The 23,291-nt window shown below is 35.9% G+C and overlaps 1 protein-coding gene across 3 annotated transcripts in view; it reads left to right on the top strand.

Moving 5' to 3' along the window:
- Window positions 1–14,078, top strand: part of Elovl7 (ELOVL fatty acid elongase 7) — a 68,839-nt gene extending 54,761 nt beyond the window's left edge. For all 3 annotated transcript variants that reach the window (XM_046456361.2, XM_058583134.1, XM_046456362.2), the window contains 5 exons: window positions 164–244; window positions 1,148–1,204; window positions 3,374–3,479; window positions 8,730–8,866; window positions 11,341–14,078. In XM_046456361.2, the coding sequence (XP_046312317.1) occupies window positions 164–244; window positions 1,148–1,204; window positions 3,374–3,479; window positions 8,730–8,866; window positions 11,341–11,550 (591 nt within the window). In that variant the 3' untranslated portion in view covers window positions 11,551–14,078. The remainder of the gene's footprint in view (window positions 1–163; window positions 245–1,147; window positions 1,205–3,373; window positions 3,480–8,729; window positions 8,867–11,340) is intronic.
- Window positions 14,079–23,291: the final 9,213 nt, after the last annotated feature.

Here is a 23,291-nt window from a genome sequence, read left to right as displayed (position 1 = left end):
TCTCTGTCAAGCGTGTTTGTAGATTGTCATTGTTGAAACCGCCTTCTCTGCTGCACTGACTGCTTACTCAGCTGATAAACTAATGGAATCACAATCAAAACTACCTTTGTTGTAGCTGTTGAGCAAACACTTCCTTCTTTGATATGCATGTGCTTTCTTGCAGTTTGTGATGTCTGGCTGGGGTACAGGTTATTCATTTCGATGTGAAATTGTTGACTATTCACGGTCACCCACAGCTTTAAGGGTAAGTTTTTTTAAGGGTAAGTTTCTCTTTGGAAAAACTTGTAATTCCAAATTGAAAACTTGTAATTCCAAATTAAAACCTTTTGGACTCTATTTGCAATAATGACTGTGAACTCAGAATGACTAAATGATTCCATTATCAGATTGTATATGTTGGGGGGAAGAAAACTAAAAATTACACGAAATAATCAATGTGTTGTTTAATGTAAAATGAAAATAAGTGCTTTTTCTATGAATTTCTCCAATTTAAAAATAAATTTATATCAGGTTCCTCAGAAAAATGCAAAAATAATTATCGTAAGGTCTATAAATTCCACTTCTGTACATATACCTAAAGGAATTGGGGGAACTCAAAGAGATATTTGAATACTCTCTATTACAGCAACATTATTCATTAGAGCCAAAAGGTGGAAGCAACCAAGTGTCTATGGAGGGATGAGTGGAGAAACAAAATGTGGTAGACAGGGGACAGGGAGGTATATTATTCTGCCTTTTAAAGAAAAGAAATTCTTACTCATGCTAAAACATGACTGAGTCTTGAGGATATTATGCTAACCGAAATTAACCAGTCACAAAAGGGTAAATATTGCATGATTATATGAGGTACCTAGAGTAGTCACCTCATCACAGAAGATAGAATGATGGCTGGACTGGAGGGAAGGGAGGAAATGGGAAGTTATTTTTGAATGAGTCCAGAGTTTCAATCTTAGAAAATAAAGAATTCTATGGATGGATGGTCATGATAGTTGCACAACAGTGGGAATATAACTCCACTGAACTGCATGCCCAAAATGGTTAAGGTGATAAATTTTGTTGCGTCTATTTTATAAAAAAAAAATTAATAAACTTTTGTCCATGCTAAAAATATAATAAAATGAGATCATAACTGTGTGTATTTTTGCAGATGGCACACACCTGCTGGCTTTATTACTTCTCCAAATTTATTGAGCTGTTAGACACTGTGAGTATGTGGTCACCACATTTGGTAAATATTTGATGTTTCAATGAAAGCAATAAAGTGCTCTAGTTCAGTTGTCTAATAACTTGGGCTATTTCTCCTCAGGTAGACCTACTCTTATCTCTTTTACCTTTTATTATCAGTAGCTTACTAGAATCAGCAGGATAAGCTTATTTTCCAATATTTCACAGACTCCCAAAGGTATTTAACACTTGATTAAGTTAAGCATTTAATTCTCACTTATTCTCCAAACTATACATCTTTATGTAGATGGTAGTGTAGTTTTATGAAGAACATTCATGAAGCTAAGAAAGAGCCCTTTAGTTTTTTCTACCAAAGCAATGTTCATCCACACTCCTTTAAGAGGATAAGTGCTTCAAATTTCCTAAGGTTACACTTGGATGTGAGGTTACCACTGGGGTAGGAGGAATTGGGGGAACACCAGGACTTCTCGAACTGTCTTTTTGAACTGTGTACTTTTGGCCCTAGCTCTTCCTTTGAGATCCTGGGGAGGATCAACTCTGTACCTGGATGACTGGGTCCAGGGAGAAGCAAATTTCAAAGATTAGAGTGACAAAGATTAGTGTCAATAATGAGAGAAGAAAGCCATGAGCCTTTGTTTCCAGAAGCTGAATATTGACTCTCTCTGGCAAATATATCTTAGTTACTTGGAATCCTTTCTGATTTTGAGGTTGACAAGTGTGTACTGTCCCTGAGCTTATAGGAAATCTCAACATGTTTCGACTTCTCAGTTGACTAATCTTATTATGTTAGGTAGAATTGGAAGAGACTTTAGTAAAATTAGAATCTAGTGGCTCTTAAACTTTAATGTGTTAGAATTACCTGGAAGGTTTTTTAAACCACAAATGCCTGGACCCCTTGTTTCTGATTTAATGGGTTTTAGATGGTGCTCAAGAATTTACATTTCTAACAAGATCTCAGATGATGCTAATGCTGTTCATCCAAGGACCACACTTTAAAGTGAGAACCTCCTTGTCATAGTCTAATGGTTCTTAGTCTTCATAGTGCCGTAGAATTAATTGCATTAGGAACAAAAACAACAAAATGTGGACTCCACCTTCAGGGATGTGATGTCAATTGGTCTGTATTAGAGACCAAGCATGGCTATTTTAAAAATATGCTTGGATATTATAAGACACACCTAGGGTATTCTAGAGTCCTCACTCAGAAAAAAATTAAAGCTAAAAATTCAGTGACTTACCAGAGGAATGCTACTACTGACTGGGACCAGGACCCAGAGTGCTAATTTATGGCTTTTCCTGCTGTACCAGGCTTCATTCTTCCATGTGCATAAACAAATGCATTTTTGCTTCATTGATTCTGCTTTGCATGTTTTCAGTTCCAGCTTCTGCAAGGAAACTGTTGCTGCTTCTATATTCATCTATGAACTACCTTTCTCAACTATTCCCATTACAGTAATACTTTTCTTTGCACTATTCTGTTTAGTCCTGAATTTTAAAATATATCTTAGTTTAAGTTCAGGTATTCTGAATATTTTTTAAACATTTCCCCCCCAAAATTCTGCTTTTCATTTTGTGAAAATTCTACAAACCCCCGAGTTTGCACAATCTGAATGGTACGTCTGTTGCTCTTCTCATTTTTCTTATACAACTTTGCTTTCTTTGCCCTTGCATTTTTAAAATTAACTCTTCTTTATCTTCCTTTTATATTAACTTGCTAACTTTTGATATGTTGTACCTCTCTCTTGGTTTGCCTCATCCCTTATTCCAGATTGATAGGATGTATCAGAGAGCAATGTTGAATAAAAATAATTTCAGTCCTGAGAATTAAGGACTTTTAGTTTCCCATAAACTTCAAAAGCCATTGGAATTTTTTTTAACCAATAGTCTTTCTTTCAATCATTTTTTGGCCAAATTCTTCACTTTATAGCTTTGATTTGTTTATATCTGCATAAAATTTCTTTTCACTTTCTTATTGGTTCTCCCATGATGAGATGTCATCCCCAGCTAGTCATATGTTAGCTTTCGAGCTGCCACTCAGAGAAACAGCTAATTCTATAACCTTTCCATAAGGCAGTTATTTCAAAGCAAATCATGATGTGAAATAGTTTGCTCTTTGCCAATTTTTTGGTAATATTCAATAAATTATTGCATGATTTTTATGAACTTGATTATCTTTAAATTATTTCAGATCTTTTTTGTTCTGCGTAAGAAAAATAGCCAAGTGACTTTCCTTCATGTCTTCCATCATACCATCATGCCATGGACCTGGTGGTTTGGAGTCAAATTTGCTGCAGGTAGCCAAGGGAGAGCTGGGATCATGTGATATGAATGATAACATTTATGTATGCTACAAATAAAAAAATTTATCCTTAAATATACTTTATAAGAAACAAAAAAAATCAAAGAGTCACTTTGGTTAACTTCTGACTTTCAAATTATTACCTGATATGTAAACATAGGACTGTTAGTTAGACTTTTTCCCCAAATCTTTAGGTACACATGATTTAGAGGCACAGTCTTGTATAAATGTTTTTAGTTTTGTTTGGATTTTATTCTTTTCCCAAAGAGTTCTATTACATGTCTTCAAATAAATAAACAGTAAATATGTAAAATGGTAAAAAGCCTAGGACTCTAGTTAGGTAACTATTTTTTATATGTTCCCAGGAAGTCAGAATATTTATCTCAAGTTCCCATGTCTTATCTGCCTTCAAATTCCTAATAACTTACATATATGCCGTCTTGGTCAATTTTGTGTTGCTGTAACAAAGTATTAGGAGCTGGTTGATAAATAACAAAAAGGTATTTCTTTAGCTCACAGTTTTGGAGACTGAAAGTCCAGAATTCCTTAGTCTCATTTGTTTGGCTCTGGTGAGGGCCCTCTGTGTCATATTATGGCAGATAGCATCATGGCAGGAATGCATGCTAGAGAGAGGTGATATGACAAGAGAAGAAGCAAGAGACTAGGGAAGGTCCTTATTCACTCTTTTGTAATAAGCCTGATCTGGAGGGAAATAATCTACCCGTGAAAGACCAGCAAAAACAGTTTCCTGGGGATGGTCATAACCCAGTCATCTCCCAGTAGGCCCCAACCTCTCAAAGATCCCACCACCTTTCAGAACACATTATGTTGGGTCCAAGCTTCCAACACATGAACATTTGGAGAAAGACCCATATTCAAACAATGGCATACCTCAGCACCTAACAACTCTTTAAAAATGCGTCAAATTTTAGTTATCTTAACTTCCCAAAGCATTCTGGTGTTTTTAAAGTCGAAAATAGTTTAAATCAAAAACTTGACAAACAGCCTCTTCTGTTGGTTTCATTTTGGTTTTATGTTTTTGAATATCTAGAAATGGAGAAAATAGGCAGTAATTTTATCCCATCTTAGCAAGGTAAGATTTATTTAGTCTAGTTTCTTAAATTTAAGAATTCTTCAAATAAGCCTATAGTTCATATGAAACAATGCTTTAATATTTCTATGAATAGCTCATTTCAGTTAGGCATCAACCTAGAAAAGCCACTAGGGCTGAGAAATGTGGGTAAAGGATTTTCCCTATAGGGCCTGTGGGCATTGGATTTCCCAGTACATAAAATTTTCTTCTTTGTCCCAAATTGGCATTTATATGTTAAGAAAATTTTAAAGTAAATATAACTCCTTTTCTTATGATGCATGTTAATATAAATATTTAATTCACTTTCTAACAAGATATCTTTAGCTGTGTCCATTTCACAAATCAAATGTAGCTATAGTATTTAACCTTTGTTATTTTACTTATCTGTGTTATTTTTTTCTCTCACATATACATTGTGTCTCTAGGTTTTTTTTAAGTGATATACATTAACACCTTATTTGTGTTGACAAAAAATTGCAAAATACCTGAACATTGCCTAGTAGTAGAGTGTTTATTTTTTATGTGTATAAATACCATGAAACAAAATGATATTGAGAAATATTTAGTTCATCTTCTCCATTAAGCAGCTTAACTCCTAATTATCAGAAAATGATTATTTTATATTAAAGAATGCTAGTAAAGACATTTCTATATCCTTATAATTTATGTCATTTTCTTCCATGAGACTAGAATACAGTTGACTTTCCATATCTATGGATTCTTCATCCATGTATTTCACCAACTATGAACCTAAAATATGCAAAAAAATTACATCTATGCTAAATCTTGTTATTATTCCCTAAACAATACAACTTAACAACCATTTTCATATCATTTACATTTTTTTGGTATTATATGTACTCCAGAGATGATTTAAATGATATGGGAGGATGTGCATAGAATATATGTAAATACCATCCCATGTTATCTAAGGGACTTTGAACATCTAGACATCTTGGTATCCTCAGGGGGTCCTGGAACCAATCTCCTTGGGTACCAAAAGACAGCTACACTATATTACAACTCTGACAAATAAATAGAAATAGAAAAAACATTGCAAAGCAATGCTCCAGAATATTGATTTGGAGATATTGAAATAAAAACTGGTTTTTCTTCTCTTTTTCCTTCTCTGTATTTTCTCATTTTTCTGTATTGTATATCTGATATATAAAATTTTATATATATAATACGTAAATTTTATTTAAATAATGGTGTTATTTTCTCACTTTAATATTTTAGCTCACAGATGAAATTTCCATTTCAAAAACAAGTAATGCTTTCAATAATGAAAATTTGAATATATAATATACCCCAATTTTTAAATGTTAACATGTGTATGGATATCATTCACTTTATAATGGATCCCTTGTTCAAACCTTAGTCCCCATTTTTTTACAAAATATAGAAGATAATGTTTTCTGGTCTCTTGTATGTTTCATGAGTTGTCATTCCCACTCATTCTTATGTGTAAAATTCTAGTAAACACTTGAACAGCTTACCTGATAGTCTATTCAGTAGCAAGCACAGCAACAGGAGATATTTCCAGAGTTGCAGAGAGGTACTGGCCTCCATTCCTAGAATGAAACTGTCTGGTTTAATCGGTGTTTGTCAAAAACTTGAGCACAGCTGATCTCTATCTAGTGTTTAATTTCCTGTTTGCATCATGTGCCCTTCTCTGGGATATAATGAAAATATTTCTGTGGCAGTTTTTTTGTATTAATTATATATGTACCCCTTTTGAGCAATATGGAAAATTGTGATAATTACCCAGGTGATTCCTTTATTTCTTTCCAAACCAAAGGAGTATAATGTGATGGCACTAATTTTAATTCATTCTGAGGTGGTTGTTTTTTAGACCCCTTCTCATAAAGCAAGCAAACTCAGAAAGTACTTCAAATAGCAAAGTAAAAAGCATTGCTAATTAAGATGTGATTGTTCTATGAAGAAACTTATTGAAATAACTTAGAAAATATTCATTACAGGAGAAAAAAAGCGAGTGGATTTTATTATATAGCTTCTGTTGATCAGTAGGCTTTACTAAACCTTCTTAGCTACACCAGTGTTTTGTTCAATCCCTGTCACAGGATTCTCATCTTAGGACATTTAAATGATCAAAGTATCCAAAAGGAAAATGGCTGCTCCTCTATCATATAATGGGAGAGGAGTGTGAGTGCAAAAAGGCTCTGATATAGTTCTTTATGAAGGCTGACATAGACTTCCTGTGGGCTATTATCATGACACATAAATGGACTTGAGAGGTATTTGGCTTATTCTCTGTGAATCAACTGGACTCCTAAGCTATCAGAAGTAGAAAACTGCTCTATTTTTAAATTACCCTAGAAAAGGTGTTTTCACACCACAATAATTTATTTATTTATTCAAGTTTCTTTGGGGGAAATAAGACTAATCCAAATTTAAATAATAAAAGCTGAGAGTTGTTAATAAGCTTCATTAATTATTTTTTTTCTAAAATTTGTAGAAATTGAAGGATTAGCTAAAATATGATTTACTCTACTGAGGAATAAAATGTTTACAAAGCAGAGCAAAATAGCATAAATATGCTTTAGGGGAAGATTTAACTACTCAAAAGTAATTATGTAGAACAGGTCACTTGAAGGGAGTACTCTAGCAGAGGTACTATTCAGAAGTATCTAGAAGTGCCTCCGGTATGAAAAATTATCAAATAATAGTTTGTTTCTGATATGCAATAATTTTATGACATGTTTCTTAGATGATTATGCTAAAAGTGTTAAATTTGTGTTTTTCCTTTAAACTTTCTGTAATTCATAGTGTTTATGATTTCGGTCCTTCCTCTGCCATAAGTAGTTCAAATATGTGAAGTTTGTTTTATTTCTTGAATCAAAGAATTCTGGTATATAAGACAAAAAAATATTTTGGAGAAAATTTTAAATTCCAGGTGAATATTAATAAGCACAGTCAGACTGTACATAAAGAAGGCCAATTTTTCTTACATTGTGCCTCTTCAGAAAGAGACCCTCAGGAAACTTTTTGGGATTTTTTCCCCTACCATCAGCTAAACTCCCTACAACCTCTTCCAGTGACTACTATTATAGCTAAAGATAATTAAAAGATCTTTTCTTACATTCCCAAGTGTTCTTGGCTCTTCCTCTAAATTAAAGACAGTGAAATTAAAAGAGGAAAACCAAGATAAGAAGCCATAATCAAATCAAGCTAATAAGCAAGGATGGTTGAACAGTTAATAGATGTTTATTTTGGAAAAAACAATAATTGATTAAAGCAAATTTAGCAGAGCCTACTAATGGAAGCCAATGGTTTTACTGCCAGTATTTTTGTGACTCTAAAAATATTTAATGTAAATTAATGAGAGTGGGAAAAGTAGATTTGATTCCACACAATGTCTGTATAAAAATATGCTTCGCAATCTTATTATTAATAGCCGAAATTGGAAATGACCCAAGTATCTTTCAGCAGGAGACTGAATAAACATTGATGCATTCATATGGTGTAATACTGCCAACAGTAAAAAGACAAGTATTAGTGTACACACACCAACATGTGCATGAATCTTTAAAACATTATGCTGATTGAAAGAAGGCAGACATGAAAGAGTACCTCCCATGTAACTCCATTTATATAAAGCTTAATGACAAGCAAAATTAAGAGTGATTTATAGAAATCAGAGGTTACCTTGGGAAGGGCACATAGGACTCTATGTGGTATTGTGAATATTCTATACCTTGATCTTTGTGTTGGTCATGTGGGTGTATGTATGAAAAACCTAAAGTTGAACACTTAACATTAATGTACTTTGTGTACTTTATATGTGTTAACCTTCACTAAAAGAAGATTTTGATTATTATTAAACAATGTATCATATTTAGGAGATAACTCAGTTTGTTAAAGTAAGCCAAAATCAAAAAACCTTTTTAAATTAGAATATAATAAATAAATGTGCTGATTTATTGCCTGATTTGCATTTGTATTTTATTAAATATAGTACCAAGCTCTCTCTAGTTTGATAACTGTTTAACATAATTGATATTTTATATGTTCTTTTCTTTCTTCCTTCTAAAATTCAAGAAATAGTTATACTAAAATCTCAGGTCAGACAAAAATGTGTCTGATTTTAAGGAACAACATCCCCAGGTTATAATAACTTTTTTTTCCCAGGTGGTTTGGGAACATTCCATGCCTTTATAAATACAGCTGTGCATGTAGTCATGTATTTCTACTATGGACTTTGTGCAATGGGACCAGCCTACCAGAAGTATTTGTGGTGGAAAAAATATTTGACATCTTTACAACTTGTGAGTAACTAACTTTCTTTAAAACCAGATATGAAATAAACTGCAGTCATTTGTTTTTGCTGTGAATTAGAGTACTTGCTAAATATAGAACAAAATTTATGAAATGGCACAGGTACACTTTCTGGCCCCTATATGACACTATTTTTTTTTTTAATCTTTATTTTATTTTTTTTATGTGGTGCTGAGGATCAAACCACAATGCCTCATACATGCTCGGCGAGTGCTCTACGTCTGAGCCACAACCCCAGACCCCCCCACACACTATCCTTTTGATGTTATTTGAACTTTGTCAGGAAGTTCATTGAAAAGAAAGCATATTTGGTAACCAAGAGGTTTAAACAATTAAACCAGCATCAGTATCTTATACCCTCTGTATGCTATCTCAACATTTATTTAAAAATATGGACTGGGCTATAGATCAGTGGTAGAGTACTGGCCTAGCATGTGTAAAGCCTGGGTTTGATCCCCAGCACTACAAAATAAGCAAATAACCAACCTCAAAGTTATGTGATCCTCAATAGGCTTAATACTAAATTAGAAGTTAGAAATTCAAGCCTTTCTGCATGCCTATCTACTCCTAACATTCATAAGTATATCTTTCCTCCAATAAGAAATGTATTGTGATGATTAAAGGATACAGCAGTAAATCAACATACATGTGTGATGTACATTTTGAGTACTGACCTCAAGTAGACAGTGTTTCAAAGAGCAGAGGTATTCAGTTCACACCAAATGATACTTAAGCATTAATCCTAAAATATATAAGGCTTATAAATTTTAAAATTATAACTTTGGGTACAAGATAATTATTTGCTTTAAGTGTTACTGTCTTCTATTAAAAGGAGAATTCTGCTAACTTCATATTTCCAAATTTGTAGTCTATAATAAATTGGATGTCATATTCTGCCAGCAATGCCAAGGGGAAACTATGAATTTAATTATACGTAGACTATTAAGGATAGATTTTTTTTGTTAAAATCCTACAACTTGCTGAGTAAAATTTAGTAGATTCCTCTAAGGTACTTTCCTTAGATGCAGTTGTTTATCTTATCTGAAATTAGCAACAACCTAAATGACCAGACATAAGGAAATAGAGGCATAAGTTTCATATACTTTGAAATTCTATGATGTTATGAAAATTATTTACTGTTGTTTTTTTAAAAATATTTTTATTTTAAATGATATATGCTCATTGCAGAGAAATTACACCACCTAATTAGCCAAAGAGAAATAAAACAAGCATAATTCCACCTCCCAGAGATTATAATACTGAAAATTATATTTTGTTTTTATTCAGCTTTCTCCTTCATGCACATGTGTGTACATTTTATATGATTTATATTATACTACATAAACAATTTTGTATTTATCTTTGTTTTCACTTAACACACTCTTTAATTTTTTGAAAAAAATTTTAGTAAAGTAGAAAAATTTTTATGTAGAAGTGAAGGGTAGACATTGGTTGATGATTATTTCAAATGTTAGTCATCTACACACACAGGCATAGGAGTGTACAGCTTGCTTGATCTTAAGTTTTCCTTCTTCTATAAAATGAAAGGAATAGTAGCTACTGGGCAGGAATATCAGAAAAGTTCATTAAAATAATTCAAAGAAAGTGGATGATGATAACAATAAAATGGTTATAAAAGAAACTGTGAAAATCTTAGCCATGGTTGTAACTAGATGAATTGTAATTGTTATTTATTTCTATAGAATATTATTTTCTTAAATTTCCCTAGAACAATGTTCTCTTTTAATCAGGGACAAATATATATATATATATATATATATATATATATATATATATATCCATCCCCCAAAGTCTGACATTGGCATAGAAAAGGATCCTGTTAGAAATGCATAGAATGATCCAGTCTAGAAAGCCTTTGAGTATCACTAGGGGGACACGAGTACCCTCTCAGTCCTTGCTAATTCTATACCTAGTTGGCATCTGGAACTATTTTTATGTGTGACAATGTGAGACACATGGCAGATATGACGACTGAGGGATGCATTGGTTCCTACAAAATTAGAGGAACTCTAATTTGAATATTTTTATTTTCCAAAAATTGAAATACTTGGTCTAACAACAGGAGAGAATATTGGAAATTTGAAACCAATATGGAAAATTAGGCCATGAGGTAGTGGTCCTATGTACATTTTGTCAGAGTAAAGGACTCAGACTGCCAAAGAACCTGCCCTGCTGGTTCTCTGAGGATTACAACTCCAGTGGACATTTAAGTGGGACCCCCTGGAGGTGCAGCGTTCAGCTGGTCTGCACAGTGGTTCCAAACTCCCATCTGGATTTTGATATTATTGCCATCCATTTCTACTCCCAGGGAGGCTAGATTTAAAGGTGAACGTCCCTGGTCCAGCTTTGGGTGAGGAGTGTATAAACATTAATAGGAAAAGAACTGTTAACTCTTCATATCTAAATGTTTTTTTCTTTTTTATTCTTTGATTTTTTTTTTTAGGTGCAGTTTGTTATTGTCACCATCCACATAGGCCAGATCTTTTTCATGGAGGATTGCAAGTACCAGTTTCCAGTCTTTCTCTACATTATTATGAGTTATGGGTTCATCTTTCTGCTGCTCTTTCTCCACTTTTGGTACCGTGCTTACACCAAGGGTCAGAGATTGCCTAAAAGTGTAAATAATGGAAACTGCAAAAACAAACGTCACTAAAATACAAGCACAGCATGATTGAGACAGATATCTTGTCTTCCTTGACAATCAAGATATATTTACCTATGCCATGATTTTGTATATTTTTCAAAACCAAGAGCTTGTATTTTTTGATAAGTTATTGGAGTTTCTGATATTTGAGAATCCAAAGTTCCCAGATAAGTCTTTTGATAATGACAGCCTAGAGCAGCCATAGGTTTTCCAGCTGCTTTTAAACTGAACTGAAAAGTTTTGTTTAATATGTTTTGTTACAGTGAAAGAAGGATGTGAAGCAATATAGTACTCTTCAAAGACGTCCAGTATAGATGAAAAATATTAGATATTTTGAGCACGGACAGAGACCCATGGAGTACAATAGATTCCTTCTGCTGGGGCTGGAAACCTCCACTGTAGGCTTGGGCTCTGTCACTTGTTGATTGTGTTCAGAAGACACTGTATTTATTTTAGAGGTCAATTCTTATTCTAAAGCACTAACACTGATAAACATGAATTTGGGATCAGTCACTTTTAAAAATCACTTGTGATAAATTTTAATGTATCTTCTTGAGCAGCTTCCACCACTTTTGCTGATGAGAATTCCTTCCAGTTAATACCCTGAGGCACTTGACACTAAGGTAGAGTTAATATTATTTTGGAAGCAAGGTGATTTGCTTGGATGGGTTAATGAACACTTAGCTGTTACAAATTTGCAATTAACTCTGTATATCTCTGGAAAAAAGGTGAATGTATCAATGAAGAAAATACTATGTAGTTCAGTAGGGAAAAATCTGTTGTCCGTTATATTATAATGTCATTTTGTGATATTGTCATGGTTTAAAGAATTATCTTGGCTAAGTATATATTGTTTAAAGACATAAATGTTCATATGATTAGCATACTGCAGGTACCTTTAAAGCATAAATAATTTTAGACCACTCATCATACACAGTATCCAGATAGGGTTTAGAGTGGTTTATGAAGCAACTGGAGGCAGGAGGTGGCACAAGAGAGTATTGGGGGAAGATTTGGTTATATAAATAAAGAGACAAATTTTGAGAGACAAATTACATTATAGTTATAGATTTACATATTTATTGTTAGAGAGATACTACATGAATAAAGTATTTTGTGAGTTAGCCTGGATTTCTCTTTTTCAGACCTACACACCATATAATGAAGTGCTGAAATTCATTTGTCATAGGTTTTTGCTTTTTTCTCTAAAGTGGCTACTTTGTGATAGATATGCTTTTGTTTTCACATTAACTTATTGGAGAACCAAAACTACCAATAGATAGATTTGTCCAAGAACTGCAGTATTTGGACATCTGTGAACCCCTTTCCTTTGTGCTTTGTTGTTATTCTTATATTTATGCTCAATTTTGAAGGATTGTTTATGTGCAAAGGACTTTGAACAATTAGCAATTATGGTCCCAGTTATTGTATAACACACGGTGATACTTATTGTACAACAAAGCCTGAGTTTTCACTGATTGTAATATCGGTTGTTCTTTGTCTCCCCCAGGCCCATGACTATACTATGACCTTTTGTCTTCACACTTACCAGATTCATAAGGTTATTTCTCACTAACCGACCTTTATGATCTCACTTGCTTACAGTATTAGAAGGTGAGGGTTGGTAAATGGAGGGAATTTCCTACTAAAAATAAAGAAAGAACAGGAGAGCAGAACTAAAAGAAACAGCTATTCCAGTTTTTACCACCGTAAAGGTCTCACGACTCCTTGAGTGTTTTCTGTTTTGGTTCTTTGAATCCAAACTAAAAATGCTAAAAATCTGAAGGTGTGTAGGTGCTGCTATACATACATAACAGTTCCTGGGGACCCAAGTAAGGTAAAGACCAAAAGGAAGGAAAAAAAAATTGAAGATAAAACAGGGAATTTGATTTATTTTTTTCTGACCCACATAGCATCACCTTTCCTAACCTTCCTGAAGTCTAGAATGTTTGATGTGCCTATGAACTAACAGCAATATGCCATGAAACCACATTCTCAATTCTGTGGATAGAAATTGGGAGTTAGAATGCCACATGAAAACAGATTGCAATTGGCAGAAGTATTCTCTGCATAGGAATAGCAGATCAAGATGAGCGTCCCTGGATGTAGGATTTGTGTGAGCAATGTTTTGTTTAAAGGGCTCTGTGCGGTCAAGCAGTTTCTATTGAGGTTTTGTCCACTTTGTAAGACTTTATTGTCATTGGATGAACTTATCTAACAGACAAAAAGCCCAGCTACATAATCTAGTTCATTACTTACAGCTCTATGAGTCCTTGAGGACCTATATCCATATTGTAAATAAATACAAATACAAATTTTTAAATATCTATGGGATGTTGCCATTTTATAGTCTTAACTCCTCAGTGTAATTCTTAAACTGAGTATGCTACATTGTTTCGTGAATTATGAATTTATGTCCCCTCAATTATCCCTTATTTCTGTTAACTTTTGAAAGAATGTGGAAAACTCTGTGGATATTGTCAAAGTTTGGGTTTGTTCTTCTCTGTGTATTTAATAAATTTGTGGTATTACATGTATATTTGTGTGTATGTGTTTGTGTCTTTCATTTTGGAATCTAGCTCTTGTGTTTGTATGTATTGGGGATTTTTAATCTGAATACTCACCTCACCAAAACATTTTCACATTTTTTTTGTACACTTGCTATATTCAGAGCACTGAAAATTATAGTGATACATAGTTCCCAAGGACATATGTGGACCCTCCTGGGCCTGCAGACTGGCAGATGAAATTTTATGGCAGAGCAGAATATGAGAGATGCCAGGTGGATAGAAATCCTGCCCTTTAGCAAACAAGGAAGACTACATGAAGGAATTTAAATTTTATCTGTATGTTTAAGTACAGAATTGCAAAAGAGGTCATGGGTTAGTAGGCAAGATTTCTTAAGTAAAGTAACAAACTGAAAAATAATAATTGTTTCAACCCTAACTGAAGCAATGGCTCTAAGTAATAATCATCAATGTTTGCTAAAACAATTAAGTGAAAGGTTGAAGAGGGAATTTATAATGGGTGACTTAATGCTGATATGACCTGAACCCACTGATCATTCTCAATGTCATTGAAAGTGTGACAATCAAACAAACATTATGTGTCTCTCAATATGCTATACTATGAAGTATTCTTGCCAAAAAGAAATATTTTTTGAACTTGAATCTCATCAATCCTCTCTACCTAAACTACCAGTTGTAAGAAATAAAGTGGATAGAAGAAAATGTTAAAAGGCTTCCAGGGAGTACACTCAACCAATTCCAAAATACAGAAAATTCTGTAGGACCTAACTTCTTTAACAAAAACTGGTATCTAAAAGACTGACAGAGAGGGCCAGTGGTGGAGTGTTGAGAGCCACAGCCTAAGGGGCCCCAGCAAACTTCCAGCTGCCAGCAAACTTCCAGCTGCCGGCTGATGATTGGCTCACAGCAGCCCCAGCAATATCTAGCTGATTGGCTCCTCGGCCCCAGCAACATCTAGCTGATTGGCTCCTCTGCGGTGATGCTCATTGGACTGTTTCCCTGCCCTTTCAGACCACGGAGCTGCTCATTGGGGGACTTTTTTGGCTCCACCCACGTGACCCAGCCAATCGGCCTCAAGAGCAGGAGGATTGTGGGAGGTGGAGAGAAGCTTGTGTGGGAGAGAGAGGCTTGTGGAAAGCCGGTGGTGGCAGTTGAGGCTCTGAAGGTTTTTCCTGAGAGGCTGTTTTGTTTGGCGTGTGTGGTTCTAAAAATAAAGTTATTTCTTTTGACAAGTGGCTCCTGATTGTGCCCAGCCAGACTGCGGCATTTGGTGGCTCACACGGGGAGCGACTGAGGGTAAGTGAAACTGCTCGCCCCTGAGGGCAGGGCGAGAGGATGGGTAGCCATTTTAAGATTCCTCTTTTATTTTGCTTCACTTTTGTTTTAAGTTGCCTGTCCCTGGAGATGAGTGAGACGGAAGAAAAACCGCTCACATCTGAGGAAAAACTATTTACGTCTGAGGAACAGATAGGGAGAAAGGACGGATGCCCATGTCAAGAGGATAGAAAGGCTATAATGACTTTTTGTTGTTCCCTTTTTATTTCATTCTGTCTCGGTTTTGTTTGGCGTCATCTTGTTGGGTTGTATTATAGTAGAAATATGGGATCAGAAATTAGGAAAAAAACAAACTGAAAGAGTGTTAAGTAAATTGTTAGAGGAAGGAGGCATCCCAGTAAAATCAAGAGCAGTCAGGGCATACGTTGATACAATACAGAAATGTAGCCCATGGCTTTTTAAGGAGGAGTTGTTAAATATATCACAATGGAACCATCATGGTGAAGATTTAAAAAGAATAGAAAAGAAAAGCCCAGGGACTCTGCCAGTTGGCACATTGCCATTGTGGACGTTCATATCTTGTTTGCTTAGTCCAAAGCCTTCAGTTCAGACAATGGTAGAGGAAGGAGAAGACATAATGATTCAAGTAAAAGAGAAGGTCTCTCAAGTTAGTCAGACAGAGGAAAAGATTCAAGTAAAAGAGAAGGCCTCTCAAGCTAGTCAGACAGAGAAAGAAAGTGTAAAACAGAAAAAGCCATCAGGGGGAAAGTTACAACAGGAGACTGCTACTAACACCTTTCTATCACCAGAGGGTGTAAGTGTCCAACCAACAGCACCACCTCTACAGGAGACTGCTACTAACACCTTTCTATCACCAGAGGGCGTAAGTGTCCAACCAACAGCGCCACCTCCATATGCTGGGAGGCCCCCAACCCCCGCAGTTGATAGTTGGGATCCTGAGACAAGATCTCAAATATTAACATGCCCTGTATTTGAGGCAGGAGGGCAGCGATTTTACCAAGTTTTAAATTTCAAAACAGTGAAGCAGCTAAAAGAGGCTGTAACAACCTATGGTCCTCAAGCACCCTTCACTGTAAGCATGGTCGAATCCATTAACAACTTGAACATGACGCCAGCAGATTGGGCTAATATGTGTAAAGCTGTGCTAAATGGAGGACAATACCTGTTATGGAAGGTTGCCAATGAGGAATTTTGCAAGGAAACGGCTAGGCGAAATGCAGCAGCTGGTTATCCTCAGAGAAATCTAGATATGTTGTTAGGAAAGGGACCTTATGAGGATCAGCAGCAACAAATTGCATATGATCCTGGCGTATACGCACAAATTGCTGCAGATGCAATTAAGGCATGGAAGACTTTACAAGGACATGGAGGTTTACAAGGTCAATTATCTAAGGTAATACAAGGAGCTAATGAACCTTATGCTGAATTTGTAGATAGGCTTATTCAAACAGCTACCAGAGTTTTTGGGAATACAGAACAAGCAATGCCATTACTAAAACACCTAGATTATGAGCAAGCGAATCGTTGGTGCAGAGATATCATTAGACCATGGAAACATGAAGATTTAAACACATATATTAAATTATGTAGAGACATTAATGAACAAGAGCAAGTCGTGGCAGCTGCAGTAAAACAGGCTTTAGATGCCAGAGACATTAATGAACAAGGGCAAATTGTGGCAGCTGCAGTAAAACAGGCTTTAGATGCCAGGCCAAGAACATGCTACAACTGTGAACAAACAGGACATTTTAAAAGGAATTGCCCCATTGGAGGAGGGTTTAACAAAACTAGGTATCAAAGGAGTAGAATACCAGGTATTTGCCCACGGTGCCGTAGAGGGAGACATTGGGCTAATGAATGCCGTTCTCAAACCACCATAGAGGGTACTCCATTATCAAAAAACGAACAAGGACCAGGTGTTTATCCACGATATCGTGGAGAAAGGCATCGGGCTCCATTGCCAAAAAATGGACAGGGGGGCCCAATGCTCCGGGGCCCAAAACCACAAATATACGGAGCACTGGAGGAACCCAGCAACCCCATCAGGGTAGTGCCCAGGACACATTGTCCATCAGATCCCTCATCAGACAAACCAGAGGGAGCTCAGGGTTGGACATCTGCGCCTCCGCCAGAGCAGTACTAACTCCAGAGATGGGAGTTCAAATCATTCCCACAGGGGTGAAAGGACCTCTTCCCAAAGGAACAGTAGGCTTATTATTGGGACGCAGCTCTTCTACTCTAAAAGGACTTATGATAAGTCCTGGGGTAATTGATCCCGATTATGAAGGTGAAATAAAAATTATAGCCAGTTCTCCAAAGGGTATATCAGTAATTTCACCAGGAGATAGAATAGCACAGTTACTAATAATACCCAGCCTACATGATAAATTTTCCAGTCGTACTGTAGAAAGAGGTTCCAAGGGATTAGGCTCCACAGGTGTAGATTGGGCTATGCTTTCTTTAAATTTAGATTCTCGCCCCATGCTAAAACTAAATATTCAAGGACATGAATTTAATGGGCTACTGGATACAGGTGCAGACCTTAGCATCATCTCTCGTCAAGAATGGCCAAAACATTGGCCATTACAATAAGCCACTCAAACACTTCGAGGCCTAGGAGTGGTGACTAATCCCCATAGAAGTGCAATGGTATTAGATTGGAAGGATCCTGAAGGATGTGAAGGAACTATACAGCCAATGTATTGGATCATCTTCCTATAAATTTATGGGGACGAGATGTCCTAGATCAATTAGGTTTGACATTAACAAATAACATCAACCAAAATGCACCCACTATTATGACTAGACAAGGTTTTAGGAAAGGAAAAAGATTAGAAAAACAAGAACAAGGTATAGCAGCACCAATACAAATAGATCAAGGAACAGACAGACATGGGTTGGATTTTCAGAAAGGGCCACTGAGACAATCAAAATTACTTGGAAATCAGAAAGACCAGTATGGGTTCCTCAGTGGCCCCTGACTAAAGAAAAGATACAAGCAGCCCATGACCTGGTCAAACAACAATTAGCAGAAGGACATATACAACCTTCTGTATCTCCCCATAATACTCCCATTTTTGTCATCAAAAAGAAATGTGGTAAATGGAGATTATTGCAAGATTTAAGAGCCATTAATAATGAGATGGTTATTATGGGACCTGCTCAATCAGGGATTCCTCAGTTGTCTGCTTTGCCAAAAACCTGGTATGTTTTAGTTATAGATATTAAAGATTGTTTTTTTTCAATTCCAATTCATCCTGAGGATAGTCCACGTTTTGCATTTACTATCCCTGCACTGAATCATGAAGGTCCTGATCAGAGATATGAATGGAAAGTACTCCCTCAAGGGATGGCTAACAGCCCAACTATGTGTCAAATTTATGTTAACAAAGTAATCCAGCCACTTAGAAATCAAAATCCTGAACTACAAATATTTCACTATATGGATGATGTATTATTAGCACACAAAGATAAAAACACATTGCTAGAATGTTATGCCACACTTACAAACTTATTAAAAAATTATAATCTAGAGATAGCAATAGATAAAGTACAATTAAATTTTCCAATTAATTAATTAGGAGTTCTATTATCCTCAACCATGGTCCGTCCACCAAAAATTCAAATACGAGTAGATCAACTCAAATCACTTAATGACTTTCAAAAGTTATTAGGAGACATAAATTGGATAAGGCCTTATTTAGGTATACCAACAGGAGAGTTGGGACCTTTATTTGATATCCTAAAAGGTCCATCAGATCCAAACTCACCCCGAATGTTAACGCCTGAAGCAAGAAAGGCATTAAAAATCATTGAAACATATATGGAAAATATGCATTTGGATAGAATTGATATAAGTTTGCCTTTATTATTTATTGTACTACCAACAAAAAATATTCCTACAGGAGTATTTTGGCAAGAAGGTCCATTATTATGGATACATTTATCTTATTCTCCTAACACTATTCTTACTAGGTATCCTGAGGCTGTAGGACAATTAATACTCAAAGGAATAAAAGCAGCAAAGGGAGTGTTTGGAATTTCTCCCAATAAAATTATTACTCCATATACTATGAATCAAATTGATGAGTTAGCTAATGAGTTAAATACTTGGGCAATAATCATGTGCAAATCTAATGTTTCATTTGATAACCACTTACCATCTAATCCTTTATTGTCTTTTTGGTCATTGCATCCTGTAATTTTTCCAAAAATGACAAGAAAAACACCTATCATGAATGCTCCAAATATATTCACTGATGGGTCAAATAATGGGACAGCAGCAGTAGTTACCCCTGATCAAACTTTTACATTTTTAGTACCCAAACAATCAGCTCAAAAGGTAGAGCTTAATGCAGTTTTACAAGCTTTTGTGATGTTTAAAGATTCTGTATTTAATTTATTTTCTGATAGTCAGTATGTAGTTAATGCTATAGTATCTCTTGAAGATGCTGGTAGGATTTCCCCTTCTTCTACTGTTTTCTCTTTGCTTTCCACTATACAAAGTCTAATCTGGGACAGAAAAGATCCATTCTTTATAGGACATATCAGGGCACATACAGGATTGCCTGGAGCCCTTAGTTTGGGCAATGATTTAGCAGATAAAACTACACATGACATACATATTTTCTCTACACTAGAAGAAGCTATAAATTTTCATAAAAAGTTCCATGTCAATGCTAATACTTTACAAAAGCGTTTTAAAATAACTAAGGAACAAGCTAGACAAATAATAAAACAATGTCAAAATTGTGTGACCTTTTTACCACAAGTTAATCTTGGAGTCAATCCTAGAGGATTGATACCTAACCATATTTGGCAGATGGACGTCACACACTTGCCAGAATTTGGAAAATTAAAATATTTGCATGTTACAGTTGATACTTCTTCTGGATTTTTGATGGGCTCCCTTCATGCCGGAGAAAAAACTAAAGATGTTATAGCTCATTGCTTACAAAATTTTGCCACTGTGGGTGTTCCAAAACAGTTAAAAACAGATAATGCCCCTGGTTATACTTCTACCTCTTTTAAACAATTTTGCTCAACATTTGGCATTACTCATATAACAGGAATCCCATACAATCCACAGGGACAAGGCATAGTTGAAAGAGCTCATCAAACTATTAAAATGTACTTATTAAAGCAAAAAGAAGGAATTGGGAAGGGGTATATATTCCCCAAAGATAAACTTAAAATAACCCTTTTTACTCTAAACTTTTTAAATTTGGATTCATCAGGACTTAGTGCTGCGGAAAGGCATATGTGTCCAAAAAATGTACATAAGCCCAAGGTACTTTGGAAGGATATTCTAACAGGACAATGGAAAGGTCCTGACCCAGTAATTGTCTGGAGTCAGGGGTCTGTTTGTGTGTTTCCACAGGGAGAACAGCAGCCGATTTGGATTCCAGAGAGATTAACCAAGGTTCTGACCCAGTGATTGTCTGGAGTCGGGGGTCTGTTTATGTGTTTCCACAGGGAGAACAGCAGCCGATTTGGATTCCAGAAAGATTAACTAAAGCGATTTCTACAGACCAAAAAGAAGATGATTTGGCTCAAATCCATAACAACTGATATCCAAAACTCCAGTTTGGCTATTCTTACATCTGCAACAGAACCAGGATGCTTTTTTCAATATCTATTTTATTATTGCCCTTTGCCATATCATGAAGTTCTATTTTGTTTTTTGAGCTCATACAGACCTAGGTTAATGTTTTGCTGATCAGTTCTATTTTTTGACTATAGAGTTTTTAAGCATTGCAATGGAGATTTCACCTGTAAAAAGTTATAAGGCCTTTACTATAATGTTATGTGTTTTATGTATTATATTATGTGTGCACACTTGTGTTTTGTGTTATATGTTTGAATGTACGTATGTCCATATATCATATATGATGAGCGCTCATGATAAAATGGATCCAAATATTTTTTTTCACGTGATTTATATGGTTTAATTTAAATTGGGTAAACAACTGTTGAGGATTGTTTTAATATGTAAACAAAAAAGAAGGTTAACAGATCTGTTTGTTTACTTTCACCTTTCCTTTTCATTATATTTAATAATTCTCTTAAAGATAATGTAAATTGTTAAGAAAATTGTTTTCTTTTAGTGCCTTCTGTAATGTTACATAATTTTTTCTTTAGCCATTATTGCCAGAATTCCTATCTTCATCCCAGTGCCGGTGAAGACAATGTAAATTGTTAAGAAAATTGTTTTCTTTTAGTGCCTTCTGGAATGTTACATAATTTTTTCTTTAGCCATTATTGCCAGAATTCCTATCTTCATCCCAGTGCTGGTGAAGTGAAAGATAAAACCAATCTACAGCTTCTACAATAGCCATCACTGAACTGCTTGCAGAACTTGCCTGGACACATTGTGAGCTCACCTGTATGCATTGTGAACTATCTGTTGGTACAGCGAATTGTGGTAGTGCTGGAGTATTTTTGCTGATGGTGTCACCGGTGGTACAATTTTTCAAAGGAGCCCTCAATTGGCTTAATGTCATGGCATTTTGCATCCTCCTCTACTAGTGATGGTCTAAAATTTGGGGGCCAACAGAGGTGAGGCAAAGAACCTCACCCCCCCCACAGGTGCAAAGGCCTATCCACAAGTATGGCTGTATGCTGGACCGGTAGTCAGTGACGGGTATGATCCAATTGCAGTGGTACCAACCTAAGACAGGAGGCTGACGCCTAGAGGTCAGTTCATCCGATGACGGGTAAGGACCATATGTTGAATTGGACTGCCTAACAGGCACGGTCCCTAAGCCACATGCTTGTTGTTTAAACAGAGAGGGGGAGATGTTGAGAGCCACAGCCTAAGGGGCCCCAGCAAACTTCCAGCTGCCAGCAAACTTCCAGCTGCCGGCTGATGATTGGCTCACAGCAGCCCCAGCAACATCTAGCTGATTGGCTCCTCGGCCCCAGCAACATCTAGCTGATTGGCTCCTCTGCGGTGATGCTCATTGGACTGTTTCCCTGCCCTTTCAGACCACGGAGCTGCTCATTGGGGGACTTTTTTGGCTCCGCCCACGTGACCCAGCCAATCGGCCTCAAGAGCAGGAGGATTGTGGGAGGTGGAGAGAAGCTTGTGTGGGAGAGAGAGGCTTGTGGAAAGCCGGTGGTGGCAGTTGAGGCTCTGAAGGTTTTTCCTGAGAGGCTGTTTTGTTTGTCGTGTGTGGTTCTAAAAATAAAGTTAGTTTCTTTTGACAAGTGGCTCCTGATTGTGCCCAGCCAGACTGCGGCAGTGGAGCACCTGCTTAGCAAGTGCAAGGCCCTGGGTTTGATTCCCAGTACCACTAAAAAATAAACAAAAATTTTAAAAAGCCAGGAGAAGGGAATTTTCATAGATTTTTTTTAAAGGCTATAATTAGATAGCAGAACAATCAGTAGAGCAGAGGGAATGGAGCAGGGAAGGAAGCAGGAGGAAAAAGGAGGGGAAGTACTGGGGACTGAATTAGAACAAATTATATTCCATGCATTTATTATTATGTCAAAATAAATTCTATCGTCATGTATAACTAAAAAGAATCAATAAATTTTTTTTAAAAAATGATTTAAAACCCTGTGTTGATGGTGCATGCCTGTAATCCCAACAACTTGGGAGAACTAAGGTGAGAGAATTGTGAGTTTGAGGACAACCTAGACAACATAAAAATACCCTCTCTCAAGATAGGGAGTCGAGAAGGGAAGACATGCCCAACAAATATAATTTTAATGTTTATTTGAACAAATCAATCATAAAAAGGCATTTTGTGTGTGTTTGTGTGTGTAATAGATCTAGCCAAACATGACCTAGGTATTAGAAGATATTAAGAAATTATTAATATTGGGTATGATAGTATTACAAATATTTTTTAAAAGTCCTCATCCATTAGAGAGAGACACTTAAGTATGTATGTATGAATTTGCATGATAGATTGTCCAATT

The sequence above is a fragment of the Marmota monax genome, unplaced genomic scaffold, assembly GCF_021218885.2.
Source record: "Marmota monax isolate L192 unplaced genomic scaffold, Marmota_monax_Labrador192_F-V1.1 WCK01_AAM20220418_F8-fsc00037, whole genome shotgun sequence".
NCBI lineage: Eukaryota > Metazoa > Chordata > Mammalia > Rodentia > Sciuridae > Marmota > Marmota monax.
This window is presented reverse-complemented; position numbering and strand designations above follow the sequence as displayed.